At 47.6% G+C, this 22,969-nt stretch overlaps 1 protein-coding gene across 4 annotated transcripts in view; it reads right to left on the bottom strand.

Annotated features, from left to right (window-relative positions):
- ARHGEF3 (Rho guanine nucleotide exchange factor 3) overlaps nucleotides 1-22,969 on the bottom strand; it is a 339,744-nt gene that overhangs the window by 184,687 nt on the left and 132,088 nt on the right. The window contains exon 1 of one of the 4 annotated variants that reach the window (XM_008260826.4): nucleotides 17,461-18,084. The exons of the other annotated variants lie outside the window; for them this stretch is intronic. Coding sequence (XP_008259048.1) covers nucleotides 17,461-17,511 — 51 coding nt within the window. The 5' untranslated portion in view covers nucleotides 17,512-18,084. Of the gene's footprint in view, nucleotides 1-17,460; nucleotides 18,085-22,969 lie in introns of those variants that run through there. 4 annotated transcript variants of the gene reach the window in all.

Below are 22,969 nucleotides of genomic sequence, written 5' to 3'. Positions count from 1 at the left end.
TGAGCAATTACCTGCTTCCCCCAGGGTGTGCAGAGCAGAAAGGTGGAATTGGAAGCAGAGCCAGGACTCAGACCTAGGTACCTGGATATGGGATGTGGTTGCCCCAAATAGCATGGAAGTGTCTTATTCCTCATGAAACATTAACGCCTGAGTTTCAGCACACACTGCTGATTTTTAATTCGATCATCTGTTCCATGTTTATGAGAGCTTCCTGTCTGCACTACTTATTTATTCATTCATATAGCAACCCCCTGCACCCTGCCTTAACCACAGCCTCACTTTCTGTACTTTCAGTTACCTGTGGTCAATGAGAATCTGGAAATATTAAGAGTAAAATTTCAGAAATAAACAGTAAATCTGAAATCCCGATGGTTGTGAGTGGTGGGATGAAGTCTCATGCTATATGGCTCCATCTCACCTGGGACATACATCACCCACTGTCCTGTATATCTGTGCCATTAGTCATTGAGGATTCTCTGGGTAGGGGTTGGTACTATCCACAGTTTCAGCACCCATGGACAAGGGTACGTCAATGTGGGTTATGATCTGTTACCATTATTGTTCATCATGATGCTCAGATTGTCCTGGATTCGGCTAGGAGGAGCCCTACATACTGGTGCCTGCATCCAGCTCGTTCACTTCATGACTTTTTTGTACAAAAACATCTTCCAGGCTCTTCTGTATCTTTCCCACTGCAGCCCTAGAATGAGTCTCTTCTCTAAAGAATTGTGGTTCCTTTTACTGGAGAATGGTATTTAGAAACCAACATCTGGGCACTGTGTGTGTTCTTTGCTACTGAATTTCATTGCTTCCAGACCCTTTCAGCAGCTGGGGGAGAGGGGGGAGAAAGACTGTGTATAACCATGAACTTATTCTGATACTACCATTTTCAATTTAAGCATAGGATCTGTTTGTTTGTTTAAAAAAAAAAAAAAAACAGGTATTTTGGGGCAAGTGTTTGACACAGTGGTTAAGATGCTACTTGAGGGGCCAGTATCATGGTACAGCAGGTTAAGACACCACCTGCAATGCCAGCATCCCAAATGAGTGCCCATTGAAGTCCTGGCTGCTCCACTTCCAATCCAGCTCCCTGCTAATGAGCATGGGAAAGCAATAGTAGATGGCCCAAATGGCCACCCACATAGGAGACCCAGATAAAAATCTTGGTTCCTGGCTTTGGCCTGGTCCAGCTCTGGATGTTGGCAGTGATTTGGGAAGCGAACCAGCAGATGGATGATACCTTTCCTTCTCCCCCAACCGTCTCTCCCCTATGACTGTCTTTCAAATAAATAAATAAATCTTTTTTAAAAAAAGATGCTATTTGGGATGATCACACTGCTTACCAGAGGGTCTGGGTCAAATCCTGGCTCTATTTCTGATCCAGCTTCCTGCTAATGTACATCCTGGGAGGCAGCAGATGATGGCTCAAGTAACTGGGTCCCTACCACTCACATGGGACACCTGAATTGAGTTCCTTGCTCTTGGCTTCAGCCTGGTCCAGCCTCAGCTGTTGCAGGCATTTGGGAGAGTGGACCGGCAGATATACAATTATCTCTCTAGGGGCCAGCATTGTGGCATAGCAGGTTAAGCCTCCACCTGTGATGCCAGCATCCCATATGGGTGCTGGTTCAAGATTATCTACTGATCACCTATCTTTTTTCCCCTATGCCTTTCACATAAAATAAACAAAAATTAAAAATACTTTTAGGTATGTCATCTTAGCCCAGCGTGCTTAGTGGGTGTCTTCAGTTTAGGGTTCCCCTAAAGCAGATCCTGGGTTAAAGACTTGGGTATAAGTAGTTTACTTGGGACATCTCCTGGGAAGAACTGGTTGGGAGTGGGGAAGTGAGACAGAGACAGGAAGGAAACCAACAGAGGGTGTGGACCAGCAGGTTACAGACTTGGGCAGCTAGAGTTCCACCCATTGGGGAATCCCAGAGAGTAGGCATAAAACACAGTTCATAATGTTCCACTGACCCCAGTTCCACCCTTCACTGATGGCGGAGGCTCTCTTTGGTGCTGGCTGCCTTGGCTGGAAGCTCCCAGGTAGAAGGCCACAGGAAGCCACAGTTGCACACAGAGGACCAGGTGCAGATGGCAATTTATTTAATATTAATAGTATATTCTACATATGGTAAGGATACTGATTTTCTGCTTATAGTGGTAATATTAACTTTCCATGAAAGACAGATAGAAGAGAAAAAACTGCTTTGCAGAAAATTAAGTCTTTTTCAGTGTGAAGGGCTATGATAAAAGATGACCTGCAAATGAGTGAGGTTTAAAACAGATTTTCTTTGTAACTTCACACAAAATAACTGGTGCTTTTTGCTGCTCACAACAATCACAGAAAACACTGCTCTGTCGCCCTCTCCCCTGGGATGCCTGAGAAGGGAGCCCACCTACTCCCGTCCTTTATGGAGGGGATCTGAACCGCCCCAGCGCTGGATTTCTCTCTGCCAATCATGGATTAAACATGACATTTCTATCCAACAGCTCTAACTTTAGTGACAGGAAGTGGGAGTGTTTGGGGGACCCAGAAGGGTTAGCCATGCTTTGTTTCAGGATGGGCACCTTATCTCTCCTTGCCTTCTTCCTTCCCCTCTTTGGGAGGGGCAGGGAGAGGCTGGGTTTGGGGAGCGAGCGGGAAGTGAGGGCTGCTTGACCTGCTTCCTGGTTGGCTTTGCAAGAGATTTCCCCCACACTGCGGTCACTGTCTGGCTCACAAATTTATGCCCACAGTTTTCCAACCAAGTGATACCTGCTCTTGGAAACGCTGTAACAGATGTTTTGACCATGAAAATCACCCAAAGCAGAAACGGAAAGACCCTCCATATTGCAAACATCCGGACACCTTGACTTGCAAACACAAAATGCTTCTCTAAGCGTCAACCTGGATTGTTGTCTAAAACTTCGTCTGTACAATTTCTCCAGCTTTATTACAGTGTACACAATTTGCAGAAATCTGTTTTATATGTTTTTATCAGACATTGCCATTGACATTATCTTCCTCAGATCCATATGTTGTAAACCAGAGCCCCTGGGGAACGGTCAGGACCTGCGTTGTCATCTAACTTTTTATTTACTTATTTATTTGAAAGGCAGAGAGGCAGAGAAAGAGAAACTGTGTGAGAGCAAGCTCCCATCTGGTTCAGTCCTCCAATGCCCACAGCAACAGGAAGTGGGCCAGGCCAAGGCCCGAAGCCTGTAACACCATCTAGGTCTTCCATGTGGGTGCCAGGGATCCAGTATTGGAGCCACCATGGCTGCCTTCCAGGGGCATTAGCAGAAAGCAAGGCTGGAAGTGGAGGAGCTGGGACTCAAACACAGGCACTTCAACTTGGGCATTCCAAGCAGGGCCTTAACACACTGTGCCACAAGGCCAGCCCCTGTTATCTCCTGTTTAAGGTCACCAAACCAGCTGTGTGACCTGAGGGCATTTCACTTTCCCTCTTGGATCTCGGTTTCATTATCAGGAGACCTGTAAAGTTTACCTCTCACGGTTCATGCATTTCTGCCAACATGTGGCCAAGGAGATGGCTGGTGGGGAGAGAAGCCACAATGAGAATGGCAGAGCTTGGGAAACACTTTCTAGAAGTAAGCATGAGATTCTGGACTTGCCTCAAAGTCACAGAAAACAATGACCCATCGGGAAGCGATGTGTTTGAAACATTAGGTCTATGCTGTGTGTGTTCCTAGCATAGCGCACAGTGTGGTAAAAAGGAGGCACCCCACAAACACTGAATGAATAAAGGCCCTTTGGTTGAAGGCTAAGGCCAGGACCCATGACCAATGAAAGTAAACCAAAACAGCAAAGGATTGGGATAAAAAAGGGAGTGTGGGGGCGGGGCAAGAAACAAGCAAGGGAGAGGAAAAGACATGCACGCGTGTGTATACACAGGGGATTTTTGCTACTGGCAGTAGCTATGCCCTCTGAAGTCACCATGAACACAGAGTTAGCGGACACTGAGCCATCATCACTCCAGGGGAAGCAGGGGTCAGCACGTTCCAGCGAACCTCTTGTAACATTTTTTGTCAACCAATTAATACAGAGCCTTGTTTATGTGTGTTTGCTCTTAGAGACATCGTCTTAATGTACACTGTTGACTCAGCAATGCTGATCTCATGGCCACTCACTCCCCAGAGAAGCTTATTCTCTCTGCCACAGCCTTCCTGCTTAGGAACACTACACGGCGCTTCAACGTACACTCAGAGATCATTTTACACAGTGAGCACACCCACAAAATGCACACACGAGAAAAAAGGGCGGCACGACACAGACAGTGAGGAGGTGGAACCAGAGGGTGGAGCGTCACCGGGTTCAAGCTCAGCAGCAAACAGAGAGAGAGAGAGAGAGACAGACAGAACCAAAAAGCAGTGCAGGAAATGAGGAAAGGAGTACTTCATGGAAAAGGCCATCAGGGTTCAAGGCCAGGGCAGGGGAATGTGCTACCCATGGAGCTGCACCTTCTGTGACGCCCCTCAAATTGTTCTTTCTTTATGTGAGAGGCAAACGGACAGAGATAGACAGGCAGACAGCTCCTGTCTATCAGTTTGCTCCTTACATGTCTGCAAGGGTTGGGACCAGATCAAAGCCAGGAACTGGGGAACTCACCCCAGGTCTCCCACATGGATGGCAGACACCCAACAACTTGAGCCATCACTGCTGCTTCCCAGGAAGCTGGAATCAAGGACCTGGGGCTGGGGATGGAACCCAGGTCCTCTGTTGTGGGATATGGGTGTCTTAACCACTAGGCCAAACGCCCATTCCTGTCATGCCCTTTTCAGTCTGGCAGACACGAAGATGCTCCAGGCAGGATTGGCTGCGCAATCTACAGGACTCGGCGCAAAATGATGGGGGGGGCTTCATCTCAAAAGTACTGAGTTTGAAGACAACAGCACAGCGCTGAATCGTGCACAGGGCCCTTCGGAATGCTGGGCCCCGTGCAGCTGCACAGGTCACAGGCTGAAGCCGCTGCGGCTTGAGGCCTGTAGGAAGGCCTGAATCAGGCGAGAGTCTGTGAGCTGTCCGGAGAAGCCAGCCCAAACTCACATACCACAGCTGTGTGCCCAAAGCCCCAGGTCTCAGCTCACGGCCTCAGATGGGCCTTGCTCCAAATACCAGCCCGGGTCAGGCCGCTGATTTCCTCTTCCACGAGACACCAGATCAGAGCAAACACAAGAACCAGGACAGTTGACTGAGCAATTTCTCTGAAGGGCAGTGTCCCAGGGTTTTACTCCTTCTTAACCAAGAAACTCGAATATAGAGTCTGCTGCTGTGAGTCCCTCCTACCCGACACACACACCTGGTGGGGGTCGGGGAGATTCCCTTAAGGCAAAGACATTCCCTACAATCACCTACTGAACACTCCAAGACAGGGGATGGAGAGAGAGGTGATGGTCAGGAAGGAGTTAAAACACAGTCTAGTTTCACACCCTCAGCCTGGCACTGCTAAGAAGTCTGACCACATGAAGGGCTGGAGAGCTGGAGAGCTGGAGGGCGAGTCCAAGACTGGAGAGCACCTTGCGGCTTCCAGACAAGCCAAGGACGTGGATGTCTGAGGGCTCCACCTTCACGAGGGTGCCCTGGGGTGACTGGCCCACAGAGACCTGTCCTGTCCAGGGAGACCGAGCGTGTTCCTAACAGCAGAGGACAGAAAACAACAGAAAAAGCCGCTGGTGGGAAAATGGCCAAGAGGACATGCACCAGCATTCCTATCAGTCAAAGCAGGCCCATCAGCCCCCTTCCTCTCCTCCCTGAACATGTCGGTTGATTAACGAGCAAGCACACCTTTTTCAGCCCCACCCCTCTTTCACACACACCTGCCCAGATCCGGGCATGGCAGCTGGATGGGTAAGATGCACATTGGCTCCAGCACGGCTCACTCACACTCCCAACCTGACTCACCCTGGAGTAGCTGCACTGTTTGCCTAGAGTTCAGTTTGATCCAGCCAGAATCACTAACACACGGGGTCTCCCTGCCTCGACACCCTCAGGACCCCTTCTCAAAAGGACTGAGGGCCCCAGTGAGCTTTTGTTCATACAGGTTATATCCAGGAGTATTCGCAGCACAAGAAAATCAAGTTGGGAGTTTTAAAAATATTCTTTTTAAAAATACACATTTTACATTTAATCTCTTGTATTTTAATGCAAATTAGCCATATTTTCCAAAACACAGGGAAAAGAGAAGCGCTGCTTTCCATGCTGGCAGTTCTCCGTACCCAGCTGCACGGCACACAGCTGGATTCACATCTCTTGCCTGCCATCCATTGGCTGTGATTTGTAGTTTTGGTCAACACATACACAGACAAGATACTTTGAAGTTATGCAGGAAGCTGGTGCCCACTAGGTTTCAGGGACACCTAGAGGTCCTCAGATTGATTTTGAGAACCACTGTTTCATGGCATCCCCCACTCTGCCACACACAAATACAATCCTGTCACTTCCTGCTTCCTTCAAACCATTGATGGCTGCCAATGGCTCACAGAGTTAAGTCTAAACTTGGCTCAGGAAACCCTTCCCATCTGGCCTGGTTTAGGTCTGTTCAAACTCCATGACTGCCCAGTTTTATACAGAGTGTTCTTGCCCCGTGCTGGGTGGGTACTCACGAATGCCTGAACCTGTCCTGCTTAGTCATGCCTCTGAGCTTCAACCTTTCTCCTGCCAGAAGGACTCCTACGCATTCCCTACAACCCTGCCCATAAGGTCACCTTCTCTTGGAAGCCTTCCCAGATTCACCTCCCAAACATTCCTTTTTATATTTTTTAGGCATCTATTTTTTTGAATAGGTCTTACAAATGATGGGATTAAATTCTTAAAGGCATACCATACAACAGTAAGTAGACCTCTCTCCCACCCCAGCCAACCATTCCTCTCCCAGGAGGCCACCACTGTGAACAGTTCCTTCTGCACTCCTTCAGAGCTGCTGTGGACATAAATAAGCAAATCATTTATTTTACCCAAACAATAACAAGCTATAGGCACTGCTCTACACTTGCTTAGCAGAGCATCTCAGACAAATTTCCATGCCAACATATTAAAAGATGGCCTCATTTTTTTCAACAGCTACAGATCATTATCTTTTATTTTTTAAAGGATTTTTAAAAATTTATTTGAAAGGCAGAGTTACAGAAAGAGGTAGAGACAGATCTTCTATCTGCTGGTTCACTCTCTAAATGGCCGCAATGACCAGGGCTGGACCAGGCCGAAGCCAGAACCTAGGAGTTTCTGCCAGGTCTCCCATGTGGGTAATCTGCTACTTACGGCTTGTCCAGGCCATCAGCAGGGAGCTGGATTGGAAGTGGAGCGGCCAGGACTAACCCAGCACCCATATGGGATGCCGGTGTTGCAAGCAGCGGCTTTACCTGCCATGCCACGATGCTGGCTCCCAGAATACATTTTTAAATGTGCCAACATTTATCCATCTAAACCCCTGTTGACTGGATGTGCTAGTTTGCTGCTGAACACAAACCAGTCTACATAGGTGAGCAACTCCGCAGCATTCACACGAAGGAATGGAACCAGTGGATCCAAAGGAATGGATGTCTGTGATTGTGATAAACCTTGTCAAACTGTCCTGTGTAAGGTCTGCTCTTCATGTATGCTCTCCCTGGGCATGCATGACAAACCGCTGTCCTTGCCAAATCATGTCATCCAGCCTTTGCCTCTCTGCTAATGTGGTGGGTGAAAAATGATACTTTTGGGGCCGGTGCTGTGTCATAGCAGGTAAAGCTGCAGCCTGCAGAGCCAGCATCCCATGTGGGCGCTGGTTCCAGTTCTGGCTGCTCTACTACTTTTTTTTTTTTTTTTTTAAGATTTATTTATTTGACAGGAAGAGTTATAGAGAGGCAGAAGCAGAGAGAGAGAGAAGTCTTTCATCCACTGGTTCACTCCCCACATGGCCACAATGGCCAGAGCTGTGCAGATCTGAAGCCAGGAGCCATGAACTTCCTCCAGGTCTCCCACGCGGGTGCAGGGGCCCAAGGACTTGGGCCATCATCTATTGCTCTCCCAGGCCATAGCAGACAGCTGATCAGAAGTAGAGCAGCTGGGACTCAAACCGGCGCCCAAATAGGATGCCAGCACTGCAGGCAATGGCTTTACCCGCTATGTCACAGCGCCAGCCCCTGCTCCACTTCTGATCCAGCTCTCTGCTATGGCCTGGGAAAGCAGTAGAACAGAGCCCAAGTCCTTGGGCCTCTGCACCTACTTAGGAGACCTGGAAGAAGCTCCTGGCTTCTGGCTTCAGATTGAGCCCAACTCTGGCTATAGTGGCCATGTGGGGAGTGAACCAGCAGATGGAAGATCTCTATCTGCCTCTGCCTCTCTGTAACCCTGACTTTCAAATAAATAAATAAATCTTTTAAAAAAATCTTGGTCAAGTTTAAATAGATATTTCTTTCAGCGGGCACAGTGTTCTGCTGCGGTCTGGACTGATCATCTTTCTTTTCACATAGAAGTAACTGCAGTCATTCTTGCTATAAAGAAAAACAGACTCACCAGAATCTCTGGTTCCTCTGCACCCTTCCCTGCCCTGAGCAGACCACAAAAGGAGAAAGGGCCACAGTGACCCTGCTGACGGAGGCCCAGCCCTGAGACTAAGCAGCCCACTTCCCACCTGGGCGGCCACAGGCAGGAACAGTGGCATCACTGACCCGGGCAGGCACTGACTTCCTGGTGGCTGTTACAACAATGCACTGGAGAACAAAGTGCCTTTGAAACTAAGAATAGACGAATGGCTCCACACAGGCTCTCCAGGATGCTGCAGGAACAAACCCCAGCCCGCCCAGTCCCCAATCCACCTTCCACCCTCGGCTCCTGTGGCCCCCTGTCCCAGCACAAATCCCATCAGTCTGTCTCCGTGCCCCAGGGCAAGGCCTGGAGGCAAAATGGAAAGGGGACACTCAGAGAAAGAGGTGACAGGGACTATGGCCTGCGTGTCCACTCCATGACGGTGCTACAGTCAACACACGGCATACATGTTTATGTCCTCCATGTCTTTGGCCTCAGATAGGAGGGACAAGAAAACTCACTTTTCCTACATGAACTGAGAGGCAGAATGAGCACCCAGGGACCTTGACCCCAGTGGATCGGGGCATAAGCCATCTGCTTGGGTGAAAACAATATTAGTATGAGCTGTGAGCCTTTGGACAAGTGAACTAACCTTTCTGGGTCTCAGTTTCATAATCCATAACATAAAGGGGTTGGATGCCATGAGCTTTCCTATGCCAGCCAGTCCAAAAGTTCTGTGACCCTAGGCACGTGCAAGCCAGATAGCACAACACTTCATCTTCATGGTGTCACTCATTTAGAAAATACTCAGTGGGCAGTTACTACAAGTCAGACTCTGAATCTTACCCTGGCATACAAACACAGAAAGGTTTCTTTCACCACATTAATGTCTTAGAGAGAGAAGGAAAGACAAGGGAGAGGAGGTAGGTTGAATAATTATAGCAGATTTTTCCTCTAGGGTCATGAACGTGAACGGAAATTTTCACAACTACATGCGATTTTCCTAAAGAGAATACCCAAAGATGCACATGGCCTCAAGACAGCAGAGGCTGAAATTATGAGAGGTCGCAAGTCCCATGCCCAGTTCATAGTAGGTGTGGGTACTTGATGAGTTAGCATCCAGAACAGTCCACAAAGTGTGCATACAAACAGACCCACAAGGGTTTTACACTCAGGCCTCTGTGATGCAAAGTCTGCCTCCCTCACCCACATCACGAATGATATTTTTGAATGTGGCCCCTGCCTGCTGCTATGCCTCCAGTGACCTTCCCCTGGCTCACCTCTAACATGACAAGTTTAACAATGGAGGATGGGATCACACACTTATCTGAGTTGAATCCACATAGAGGCTGTAAGGACCAAATGAGACGAGCCACGTGAAATACTCATTATCACCCAGCACGCAAGAAGCACTGGCAGGTTGTCAGCCATGTACATTCATTCAGACCTAGTATGTGGCAGGCCTCGGGTCCTTATCACCTCCATCATTTAATGCTGCTCTATTTCCCTCTCTCCCCCACCATGGCAAAGTGCTCCATACAGAAGCTGCTCCGCTTCTGATCCAGCTCCCTGCTAATGCACCTGGAAGGTAGCAGATGATGGCCCAAGTACTTGTGTTCCTGCCACTTGTAAGGAAGACCCATATGGAGTTCTTGGGTCCTGGCTTTGGTCTGGCCCAGCCCTGGCTGTTGTGAGCATTTGGGAAGTGAACCAGTAGATGGATGGAAGATCTCTCTCTTTCCCTCTCTCTCTTTCCTTTCCCTGTCCATCTTTCCCATTCCCGCTGTCACTCTCCCTTTCAAATAAATCTTTAAACACATAAAATCAAAACAAGCCAAAAACCCCTGTGCAATTTTAAGGCAAAGTCAGTGAAGAGTAACAGTACAGGTAATATGTGGACATGGAAAACATGAGTCAGGTTTGGGAAATTCAACAAAGTTGAGTGAGTCAACGCTGTCGACCTCGGTGATAGATTCACTGAGTGTTCAGCAAATATGCATGCTCTCCCCCGAAGATCCTAGCTCAGGAACAGGGGTGAAAGGGACAATGACCCTGGGCCTGAAGAGACATCATGTGCCTCTGCCTGCTCCTGACTGCCACAGCACAAGAACATGCACATGGGTAGGTGCTTCCAGGAAGGACCCTTGTGGGGCAGACCACCCTAGATAATCTGCACAAGCCTGAGCATAAAAATACACACTCGCTAGTGTCTGCTGCTGGGTTTGGGAGTGGTTGTTATGCAGCAAAACCCTGAGACAATCTCCTTTACTCACATGCAGAGGTTTCAGACAGAGTGACCCTGGCTTCTCTCACTTCTTACTGCGGCAGGATTTCAGAAATCAGGTGATTGTGTGGCTCTCTCTTTTCCATTTTCTCGAGACTAGCAATGTCTCATTCAAAGAACACAGGAAAGGCTCCAAAGACCCACATTTGGGCCACTGAGCACTTGGCACAGAATCAAGCATGGGAGTTGGTCATCAGGCACTGCCCGAGGAATGAAGGCATGGCTCACTGCTCATCTCAGCAAAGGAGCTGAGGTCAAGATCAAGATCAGCCTGCACCACGGGTGCTCCAAGCCACAGTCTAGGGTCTCCACAGTGTAGGAAGGAGATCCTGGAGTTAACACTACCATCTTAGACCATATGCAGTAAACCTGTATATATTTATTATAATATGTTTTAGGAAACATATTTCAAGCCTGTAATATCAGGACTATTACTGCACAGGATAAGCCTAAGTCTAAAAATATTTGTAAAACAATGAGGCACAGAGGGTTATGCCAGTACCTGAGACACCCACATCCCCTATCAAGTGTAGGTTTGAGTTCTGGCTTTTCTGCTTCAGATCCAGCTTCTCGCTAATGCATCTAGGAAGGAAGCCAATGGTGGCCCAAGTACCTGGCTTCCTGCCAGGTACACAGGAGACCTGGATGGAGTTCCCAGCTGCTTAGCTACTAGCTTTGGCCAAGGTCAGCCCTGGCTGTTGGGGGCATTTGGGAAATGAACCAATGGAAGATATTCTCTCTCTCCCTCTCTCTCTCTTTCCTTTCTCCCTTTCTCTGTCACTCTACCATTCATAAAAATATGTTTAAAAATTACAAACAAAACAAAAAACCCTATGCAATTTAAAGTGAACAGTAATAGCACAGGTGATATGTGGACATGGAAAACATGAGTAAAGTTTGGGAAATGGTGCTTCATTTCAAGTCTCCTTTTCCCACAAATCACAATCAATCATAGCGAGCATTTCTTTTTTTTTTTTTTTTTTAAGATTTATTTATTTTGAAAGTTACAGAGAACAAGGGAGAGACAGAGACACAGACAGAGAGAGAGATCTTCCATTTGTTGGTTCACTCCCCAGATGACTGCAATGACTGGGGCTGGGCCAAGCTGAAGCCAGGAGCTTCCTTCTGGTCTCCTACATGGGTTCAGGGACCCAAGGATTTGGGCCATATTCTACTGCTTTCCCAGGTACATTAGCAGGGAGCTGGATCAGAAGTGGAACAGCTGGGACTTGAACCAGCACCCATATGGGATGCCAGCATTTCTGAACAGCAACAAGGTACACTGATGGGAGGACTCCACAGATACTGTTTTATAAGCTTCTCATATTCCATGAGGCAGATAACATTATCATCTGCATTCTGCAGATGATGTCACTGAGGCCCAGAGAGGTAAGGAACTTGTGCAGGGTCACAGAGTAAATGACAGTGAGTGAGGATTTAAATGCAGGCTGTCTACTCCCAGGATCCAGGACACACACACACACACATACATATATATATATATATGTCAGAGAGAGACAGACGAGAGACAGAGATCTCCTATCCAATGGTTTACTCCCCAAAAGCTGGGGATGGGCCAGGCTGAAGCTGAGAGCAGAAACTCAATCCGGGTCTCACACTGGGTGGCAGGGACCCAACTGCCTGAGCTATTACCTGCTGCCTCCCAGGGTGTGCACTGGCAGGATGCTGGACTCAGGAGCAGAGCTGGGACCTGAAACCAGGCACTCCAATATAGGATGTGGGAATATCAGCTGCCAGCTTAACTACTGGGCCAAATATCCTCCCCGAGATCCAGCTCTTTAATAGCTGTGTCTCTAGTGGCCCTGGACGAGAACCTGGCATCAGGGAAGTTTAGCACTGCCCTAGGTTAAATGCAGAACCAAGCTCAAGCTCCTGACTCCCAGCCCAGTGCTCTCATTCCTGCCCCAAAGAAGCCTACTTTGGAGAGAACACCTGGAGCTTAAGGCAGGGGCTAGGTGGGGTCTGTAAGAGGAAAGGGGGAGGTGGTAAAGACTCAGACAAGCCTTGAAGGAGAAGAGATGGGAAATGAACAAGGTCACCAAACCATGGCAGGTGCCCCAGGGATATGGAGGAGCTGGAGTATGCGCAATATTACTTAGAAAAAGAAGGCTGGCACTCAGAGGCTGCCTCTAAGCTCACCCCAAGAGACCTTCCCATTCCCGCCAGTCTCCAAAATTGGTTTCCCTAAATGACACTGACACCATCTATTTTTAGGTCCTAACACCATCCATTGTTTCTGTCCCAGGGAACAGTTGGGGTCACCACCTTGACCTTGCCCCTCCAAGTCACATATTCTGAGTATTTCATCCAGAGAGGCCTTTTCGGAGTCTGGGCTGAATCAACTTCCCCTTCCATGACTCCCACTTAGCATCCTGGGCAAGCTGTAAAAACATGGCTGCGATAGGGACTACAAAAAGAAGTCTCTGTCTTCCACGGATATGCCACTTCCTCCCCTCCACACCATCATACTGGGCCCGTGTTTATCTCAGGACATGAGACTCTTGGGAGCCCTGTTGTTGCCACACCTTACACACTAAAGATTCATTTCAGGGGTAGCCACCAACACATTCATATGTGTCATCATATGTCCACATGACGTGGGGCATGGATCTCAGTCGAGTGCTGCACTGCTAGGCACTGCTGTGAGTTATTTCAGTCATTCCTCATGGCCATCCTGGTAAGCAGTAGGCACTATTTGTTATCCATATTTAACGGAAGAAAGTTGAGGAAAGTTGGTAATATGCCTCGGATTACATGAGCAGCATCTGCAACTGTCTGGTTCTCCGACCCATGCTCTTAATCATCATACTCCATCATGTCTCCACAGATAGAAGGTCATCTTGACCAAACATAAGAATATAAATTTATGAAATCTTTCAAGGACTTCCCTTCCACACCCAGCCACAATTTCCCCAAATTCTTCATTTGGCAACTCAGAGCTAAGGAATCAAAATTATTTCAATAACATTTTCAAGAACAACTACATTCTGAGTTCCAGTTGATAGCCATGCGAAATGTATGCTTAAAAACATTCCTTAAATCATCTGACTTTGAAATAGGGCAGATGTAAAAACTATTTTTTTTTACTCCTTGTACAAATATTTGCATACCACTGATTCATATCAGAACTGAAATGAGTTTAGAGACATCTCTGCGTGATAGGTAGGGAAACTGAGTTCAGAGGAGTGTCCTGAGCATGAGAGCCCCTTACTTAGGCACTAACTGGACCACAGCAAACATCCACCAAAATAGGACTAGACAAGGCCTGGAGAGCAAATGTTCTTGCCAAAGCTGCACATGATAGGAGATCTTGGAAGGACCCCAGCATAAAATCATCACGTAGCACCTAATGGCTAAGGATGCCCTTTCTGGATCCATTCTGTCTGAGAATACAACCTGTTCTACTTAATCAGTTAGGTGACCATGGAAAAATTATTTGTCTTCTCTCAACCTCACTTCCATCACCTGCAAAGCGGGAAGAATCATAGCCTATCCCTACAGTGTTGTAGGGATTTCATGAGCTAATACTCATGAGTGAAGTGCTTTGTACCAGGATAAGCGGCTAATGAACGTACGACACTAGTATATTATTGTTATTAACATTGCATTGACTGTCACTAACATGTAGTAAATAATTTTAAATGCTGCTGATTTCCTTATCTCAAAAGCTTAAAAATTATTCTTCATCAACTGAACAAATAGCTGGGTGTGTGAGATGGACACAGGCAAAAGCTAATGAAGTTACCCAAATCACATGAAAGATTAAAGATACACTTGTGCAGTATCAACAAAATAAAAAGCAACCTATTAATGGTGAATGGGACTGGGAAGGGGAGAGGGAGGAGGAGATAGGGTGGAAGTGGGGGTGGGAAGGTGGATACGGTGGGAAGAATCACTATATTCCTAAAGTTGTACTTACGAAATTTGAACTCATAAAATAAAAGATTTTTTTGGGAAAAAAAAGTAACTCATTGAACAGGAGAAAATAGTTGCAAATCATATATGTGATCAAGGATTATCATCCAGAATATATAAAGAACTAAAACTTAATGGCAGGGCCAGCGCTGAGGCATAGCAGGTAAAGCTGCCATTTGTGGTGCCAACATCTCATATGGGTGCCAGTTCAATTCCCAGCTACTCCACTTCCGATCCAGCTCCCTGCTAATGTGCCTGAGAAAGCAGCAGCGAATGGTCCAAGTCCTTGGGCCCCTGAACCCACTTGGAGATCCAGACAAAGCTCCTGGCTACAGGATTCTAATGGGCCCAGCCCTGGTTGTTGTGGGGAGTGAACCAGCAGATGGAAGATCTCTCTCTCTCTCTCTCTCTCTCTCTCTCTGTGTGTGTGTGTGTGTTTGTCCCTCTCTCTCTATAACTATGACTTTCAAATAAATAAATAAATCTTAAAAATAAACCTCAATAAGAGAAAAAAATCCGATTCAGAAACAGGCAAAGAACTTGAACAGACATTTATTCAAAGAAGATGTACAAATGGTCAATAGTGCACAAGAAAAGATGTTGAATATCATTAATCATTAGAGAAATGGAAATCAAAACCATAATGAGATGCAACTTGACACCCATTAACATGGCTGTTATAAACAACAAATAGAATGGGGCTGGGGCCAGTGCTGTGGCATAGCAGGTAGTCTCCACCTGCAGTACCAGCATCCCGTATGGGCTCCAGTTCAAGTCTATGGGTCCCTGCACCCATGTGGGAGACCCAGAAGAAGCTCCTGACTCCTGGCTTTGGAATGGTGCAGCTCCAGCCATTGCAGCCATCTGGGGAATGAACCAGCAGATGGACGACCACTCTCTGTCTCTGTCTCTGCCTCTCAAAAAATTAAATATAGAATTACCATAAGATCCAAAAATTCCACTTCTGAGTAGATACCCAAGATAATTGAAAGCAGGAGACCAAAGAGATATTTGTACACCCATGTTCATAGCAGTATTATTCATAATAGCTTCATACGGAAGCAACCAAATGTCTATTGTTGGGTGGATAAATAAAATGTGATACACCCATACAAAGGAATATTATTCAGCCTTGAAAAAGAAGGAAATTTTGATACAAGCTACAACATGGTTGAACAGGTTACTAAGTGAAATAAGTCAGTTAAAAAGACAAATCTAGATGGTCCCCAACTTAGGATGATTTGACTTAAGATTTTTCAGCTTTCTAATGGTTCAAAAGCAATACATAATCAGTAGAGATCATGGTTTGAATTTTCATCTTTTCCCAGGCTACCAAAATACAAGACATTACTCTGCTCTGATGTTAGGTAGCAACAGTGACCCACAGTCTCCCACTGACCATATGATCACAAAGACAAACACCGATGCTCTACAGTGCACTGAGTCGCTACGCTGTGGAATTCAAAAGGTTGGGTATATTAAATGTATTTTCAACTTGATGCTATTTTCTATTCATGATGGAGTTTATCGAGATGTGACCAACGATAAGTTAAAGAACATCTGTACTGTTTGATTCAACTGAAGATACTCAGCCCAAATCACAGAGACAAAGAACAGAGGCTGCCAGGGGCTGAGGCAAGGAGGCAACTGGAAACTACTGCTGAATGGGTAGAGAGTTTCAGTATTACAAGATCAAACAAGCTGTGGAGGTGGATAGTGGTGACGGTTGTACAACAGCATGAATGCAGTTAAGAACACCAAACTATGCACTTAAAAATGGTTGAGAAGGCACATTTTGTGGTATGTGTATTTTACCACAATAAATAAGATTAGAAGAACAATGTATGTCTTAAATGGTCTTACACCAAGAACCGCAGTTAGTGCTAACAAAATCCAGTCTCAGAAACATAATTCTGATGAGAGGAATTGAAAAAGCAGTGTGCATCTCCTTTAAAATACAGTGTTGGCTTATCAAACACTTTAACATCCTCCCCTGCAAGAAACAAACCAAAGGGACAGGGAGAGTAAGCTCCAGGGTCCCTACTCCTTCTCCAGCACAGAGAAGTGTAACTTTCCTGGCCGCTTCTTCCAAAGGCACCCAAACCAGGCACTGCCGCTCTCCATGAGAAGTCTGATTCTCCACTGCTATTATCTGACTTCATCCTCCCAATAATGAACACATTCAAAATGCCACCACCACCATAGGGAAACCTACAAAAGTTGCTCCAAGCAGAATGGCCTTCCAAAAACTCACACCAATCATCCTTTTAACCCAAAGAAAAGATGGTAAAAATCCACACTGTGAATAAAAATCAGTAACCACAAGTCAGAAGGCAGATGCATGCTTTTATTTTTTTCTTTCTTTCTTTTCCTTCCATTAATGAGAGCGGTCCTCATGCAACAAGGAAAAAGTTAGTGTCGCAGCAAAGAGGTAATGACCCCCACCCCTCGTTCTCCTCCAATCACAGAGGCCATGGGAGGCACTGACAGCAATGCCCACCACTTAGCTCCCCATCACCAGCAAGTACAACCCTCTATAGTCTTAAACACAACCGCACGGCTCTCCTGATTCATATTAGAGGGGGCAGGTGTTCTTAACAGCTGCCCCGTGCTGCATTCCTGGAGAGAAGACCACTGCACCCTCCCACACCTCAGCTCCCGGCACCGCTCGGCTGGGCTTGGCTGGCGGACAGGAACCGTCCACCCCGCCTCCCCTCTGCAGGAAGCTTACCTGCGTTCGGACAAAGAAGCAACACCACACCATGGGGCGCTCCGACCTCATCCACCCGGACTCCCCAGCCCCTAACTGCAGCAGAGCGCTGTGGCCGTGATTCTCTGAGCAGGGCTGAGCATGCTTTCCCTGAAGGAACTCCTCCCCGCACTTGGGCTGTACGACAGGAAGTGACAGGGGCCATCAGTTACAAGTGTCAGAGCTGCAAGCTGCACCAGCCGGGCGCTCCCCACCTTAGGCGGCGTCCTCGCCTGCCGCTGCTATTCTTTCGGAGCACTCTGCCTGCTGGCATGGAAAGACACGCCAGAAATTCAGTTTCTAGCTGATGGTCCTCTTCCTGTTAGAAACAAATACTGTTCCCGGAGTCCCCATAGCTAAAGCCACATGGGGTACCCCGGAGTGCTAACGGATGCACTGCCTCAAGTCTGGAACTCTGCAAATCCCAGTGATGGCCACACAAGAAAGCAGCCCGGACAGAAGGGATGTGGGCAGGAGAGCAGCCAATGGTCCCCTTGAACTTCACCCACAATCAGCAGCCCTGCCCAGGAGGCAGAGCTCACTCACACTGAGCCCCAGTTCAACAGCAGCTACACCCATCCGTTTCTTTTTGTCTTACGCGAATCTGGCCTCTTCCCTCCAGAACCCTTTCAAAATAGCTGCTTCTGGAAACGTCCTTTTCAGTTTTTGACGTAACCAGCAACCTTCCTGCTGTCCCCAGAGGCACCATGCAGATCATTCATGGCCAGCATTTCTGTTATGAACCGCGCAGAATTACACCAGAGTTGAACGCCTTGCCCCAGTCCCTTGCCATTTACAAAGCCCAGACCTTCTGTGTACGGAGGGCTGCCCCACAGAACGCTGAAAGGCTCTGGTGGAAATCCACGCCCAGTGCAGTTCTTCCCTGCAAACCAGCTGGCACCCTTGCTCTCCCTGCCCGGTGGCTGTAGGCCTCAAACTCCAGAAGCATAGATTTCAATGGTGAGTTCTTGTTTACTTAATTCTCTACAGGGGTAATAACTGATTTGCAAAACTCATCCTAATCACAACTTTGAGCTGCCAAGATTTAGCACAGGCTTTCCCAAGACCTTCTGACACACACAGAATTTTTTTTTTTAAGAGTCTCCATCTGTCTCAACTCTGGGTAAAGTCGGGCATTGCAGCAAACAGAATTGACTTAACAACCAGCCGCTGGTTCACCAAGAGGCAGAATCCAAGATACGACTTTGTGCTAATGAGAAAGTACACTCCTCCCATTCATACTGCCAGGAATCTCAAAGAATACCAGGAGAAGCCAGGAAATAGCTGAGTCTGGCAAATGTATTTTTTTATGGAGACAAAGCAGGAGAAGGCCACTAAAAGCAGGAGCCATGTGGGTGGAGGGCACAGTTCCGAGGGGTGTTGCAGGCTGCAAGGCCCATGGCAAGGCGGTGCAGACCCACAGGATGCTTTGGGAGAAATGCAAATCCCTGGACAGGTCTGGAGGCTGCTCTGACAGTCGTGGGTCTCGCTTCAAGGAGTGTGAGGGCTCACACATGTTCAGAGAAAGAAGGAAGTGAAATTGCGGTTAAAAAGCTCTGGCCTTTTGGCAACACATCTGGGCTACCTGGGGACTGGCCTCCAGGAAGTACTCAGTGACTTGCGGCTAGACAGCAGCTTCCTCTGGAGGGGGTTCTGGAATTCTGGATTGTGCCTGGGGTTCCCTGTTTCCCAAACCCTGACGGCAGGCTGGGGTGAGCAGGGGCTGGCATGTGGGGGGTGGGCGGGAACGCCTGGGTAGGCCTCTTGCCCCAGCTCCTGCATAGAAAGGATTCTGAATTTGCACAGGTCTGTCAACAATGTGACATTAGTCAGTCTTGGCAACTTGGCTAACAAGGAAGGCAGGTCTCCTGGGAATCCCCTTGGCCGAGCCCCGGAGGCCAAGGCCAGCGCAGACCCAATCATATCCAAAGGCAAGGTGAGAAGGCCAGGGCATGCCACCGTGCGCTTTTCTTGGCAGAAGGGAGAGCACCTTCGTTTGAACTAATCCTGGAGTGATTCAAGCTAACTTCCTGGGGTGACTGTGCACCAGAAAGAACTGAAACCCGTGGGCCACAGCACTTCGTGGAAGAGGTGGGACTTAGAGGGCGCCGGCGGAGGTAGCAGGGTGGGCGGGAGAGCCAGGAGACGCCACGGCAGGGAGAGCGGCACGGCCCACGGCAAGGAAGCGAAGATCATGGCCGAGCCACCTCCTCTGACACCCCAGCACTGCCCAGCAGCAGGGACTCAGGTAGGAAAAGCGTCCTCTGTGAAGCAGACACCTCAAGAGGAGACTGGGATGCTGCCTAGTAGTCCAACGTATTTCTCTACTGGTTTTCAATTTTTGATTTTTAAAATTTATTTATTTTATTTGAAAGGCAGAGAGAGAGAGGAACAGAGAAAGAGGCAAAAAGACAGATCTTTGATTCAACGGTTCACTCCAAAAATGCCCACAGCAGCTGGCCAGGTTGAAGCTGGAAGCTGAGAACTCATTAATCACCAAAACCATAAATGGTGACGGCAGAGATTTTTTTTTTTCATATGAGCGCTTATCATGTACAACAGTCCTTGAAAAACCTCAGGGAAAATGGAATTAAAAGGTAAGTTTATTTTGGTGCAAAAAAAATCTTCAAAATTCATGCATAGCTTTTTTCTTGATACGCATTTTTCGGGGATTTTTTGAAGGTCCTTCATGTGCACGGACTTCAAAATGTTTTGGCACCAAAATCAACTTTTCGTTCCGTTTTCCGTGAACTTCGGACAGTACCTTCACAGTTCCTCACTGGATCCTCACAACAGTCCCAAAGGAGGCCTTGTTATTATCTCTACCTTGCAGATTTTAACAACTGAGCCTCAAAAAAAAAAAAAAAAAAAAGGCGGAGTCTGGCACAGGAAGTGGTGAGGTCGGCAAGAGGCAAGAGGGGAGCCTGGGTGGGCTGACTTGAGAGCACCTGCTGCATACACACAGCCCAAGGACAGACAACCGCACCAGGATAGTTGAGAAACTGACATATGGGACGACCACAAACCACTGGAGAAGAGCAGGCTCTCAACAATGGAGCAATTCATTTGCCTCTTGGGAAAGAAAGGCCTCATTCTCAAGCCCTCTTTCGCAGTCATTCAAAGTAAATTCTACATAGATTAGAGAGAACTGGTAGAAAAAAACAACCCTGTGAAATTCTGGGGGTGTGGGTTCTCAGGGCACATTATTTTTCAAGTGTGGCACTGAATCAGTATTTACACATGGGAAACTACCTACAAGGCACCTACACTGCAAAGACCGTTTCCCCACACCTGGTTAAACAACCAAGCTGGTGACAACCTCTTGCAGAACTACAAAGAGACCTGCACCAAAACAGGGACCCCATGGAGACACCACCGTCCCAGAATGAGGGAGCTGGAACCGCGGAGCCTCCTCTGTCGATATTCTGTGTACCTGAGGGCATTCTCTGTGGAGAAGTTCCAAGCAGCTTTCTCACCAAAGAGATTACAAGGAACATATTCATCAGTGTTGTGGGAATTTCATTTGCCCCAAACACAGATTTTTGTAGAATAACTTCTTCATTAAAAGTTGGCAAGAACAGTGTATGACACCCCCTGCGACACCCACATTGCGTGTCAGAGTGCCTGGGTTCAAGTCCTGGAAATGCTCTTGACTCCAGCTTCCTGCTACTGCACACCTTGGGAGGCAGCAGGTGATGGCTCAGATACCTGAGTCTCTGCTACCCACATGGAGGCCCAGATTGAGTGTCTGGTTCCTGGCTTCAGTCAGCAGATGGAAGCTCTGTGTGTGTGTGTGTGTGACTGTGTGTGTGTGTGTGTGAGCTCGCGCATCTTTCAATAAATAAAAATAGGGACCGGTGCTATGGCTCAGAGGCTTAACACCCTGGCCTGAAGCGTCAGCATCCCATATGGGTGCCAGTTCTAGTCCCGGCTGCTCCTCTTCCAGTCCAGCTCTCTGCTGTGGCCTGGGAAAGCAGAAGATGGCCCAAGTGGTTGGGCCCCTGCACCCACATGGGAGACCTGGAAGAAGCTCCTGGCTCCTGGCTTCAGATTGGCACAGTTCCAGCCATTGCAGCCAATTAGGAAGTGAACCATCAGATGGAAGACCTCTCTCTCTGTGCCTCTCCTCTCTCTGTGTAGCTCTGACTTTCAAAGAGATAAATAAATCTTTAAAAAAAAAAAATAAAGAAAAATAAAGAAAAAATTGGGGCAAGTACTCTGATTCTTTCCATTTGAATTTTATTCTGGATCCTTGATCCCTTTCCTATATGTCTTAAAAAAGTTGATGAAAAAAACTATACACAGATTTAAATTTTTTTGCATCAAAATAAACTTATCTTTCAATCCCATTTTCCATGAATTTTCTGAAGTACCCTCATATTTGTACCTAATAAGTCATAGATTTCATAAAACCTTAGAGTTGGAAGAGACTTTCTTTTTTTTTTTTTTGGCCAGGCAGAGTGGACAGTGAGAGACAGAGAGAAAGGTCTTCCTTTCACCGTTGGTTCACCCTCCAGTGGCCGCCGCAGCCGGCGTGCTGCGGCCGGTGTACCGCGCTGATCCAAAGGCAGGAGCCTGGTGCTTATCCTGGTCTTCCCATGCGGGTACAGGGCCCAAGGACTTGGGCCATCCTCCACTGCACTCCTGGGCCACAGCAGAGAGCTGGCCTGGAAGAGGGGCAACCGGGACAGAATCTGGCGCCCCGACCGGGACTAGAACCCGGTGTGCTGGCACCGCAAGGCGGAGGATTAGCCTATTGAGCTACGGCGTCGGCCTGGAAGAGACTTTCAAGGTCTTTAATCATATCCCATTTGATGCCTTAATTTTTAAAAAAAATTTAAAAAATAGGCAGTAAAATAACCTCATTAGAAATGAAGTGGTAGCAGTGACCAAATTAATATAATATACTACACACTAACTTAACCAAGTTTCCAATATCAAAAAAAGTGTATGCCTCACAGATCCTAGGCTGCTGAGACAAATTCAAGTACAGCGAAGAAAAACAAACATCTACAGCCCAGGTTGGGGCGGGGGGCGAAGACCGGCAATACTTTTGGACGCCCCCAGTTTGTCAGGAAAGCATAACGCACAGCAAGGCAGTGAGAAAGAGAACTGCGAAGCACTTTGAGCCTGGGCACTCCGCTCACACGCTCTGATGTCAGTCTACTCCCTGGCGCTGCAGGTGTGGTGAATGTGAGCGACACGCGACCTTCTCGGGCCCCTGCACAGGCAGCTGTGGACACACTGGCATGAGGAGCGTGAGGGTCCGGGCACCATCCCGGGCCAATACCGATGCTCTCACAGGGCCCTGCTGAATATCCCAGCTCAACAAGATTACAGCCTGATGGGAGGAATGCGGGTGCAGACCTGACCGCCCAAGGTCAAGAATGAATAAACAGACAGGTCTTCATCCATGGTTTCAACACAAGAACTAAAAATAAAGACACCACCTCCCACCCGCCATGGAAGTCCCAGCAGATTGTTAACTGTG

Source organism: Oryctolagus cuniculus, chromosome 10 (assembly GCF_964237555.1).
Source record: "Oryctolagus cuniculus chromosome 10, mOryCun1.1, whole genome shotgun sequence".
Taxonomy (NCBI): domain Eukaryota; kingdom Metazoa; phylum Chordata; class Mammalia; order Lagomorpha; family Leporidae; genus Oryctolagus; species Oryctolagus cuniculus.
Note: the sequence above shows the minus strand (reverse complement) of the source record. Positions and strands in the feature narration are given on the sequence as shown.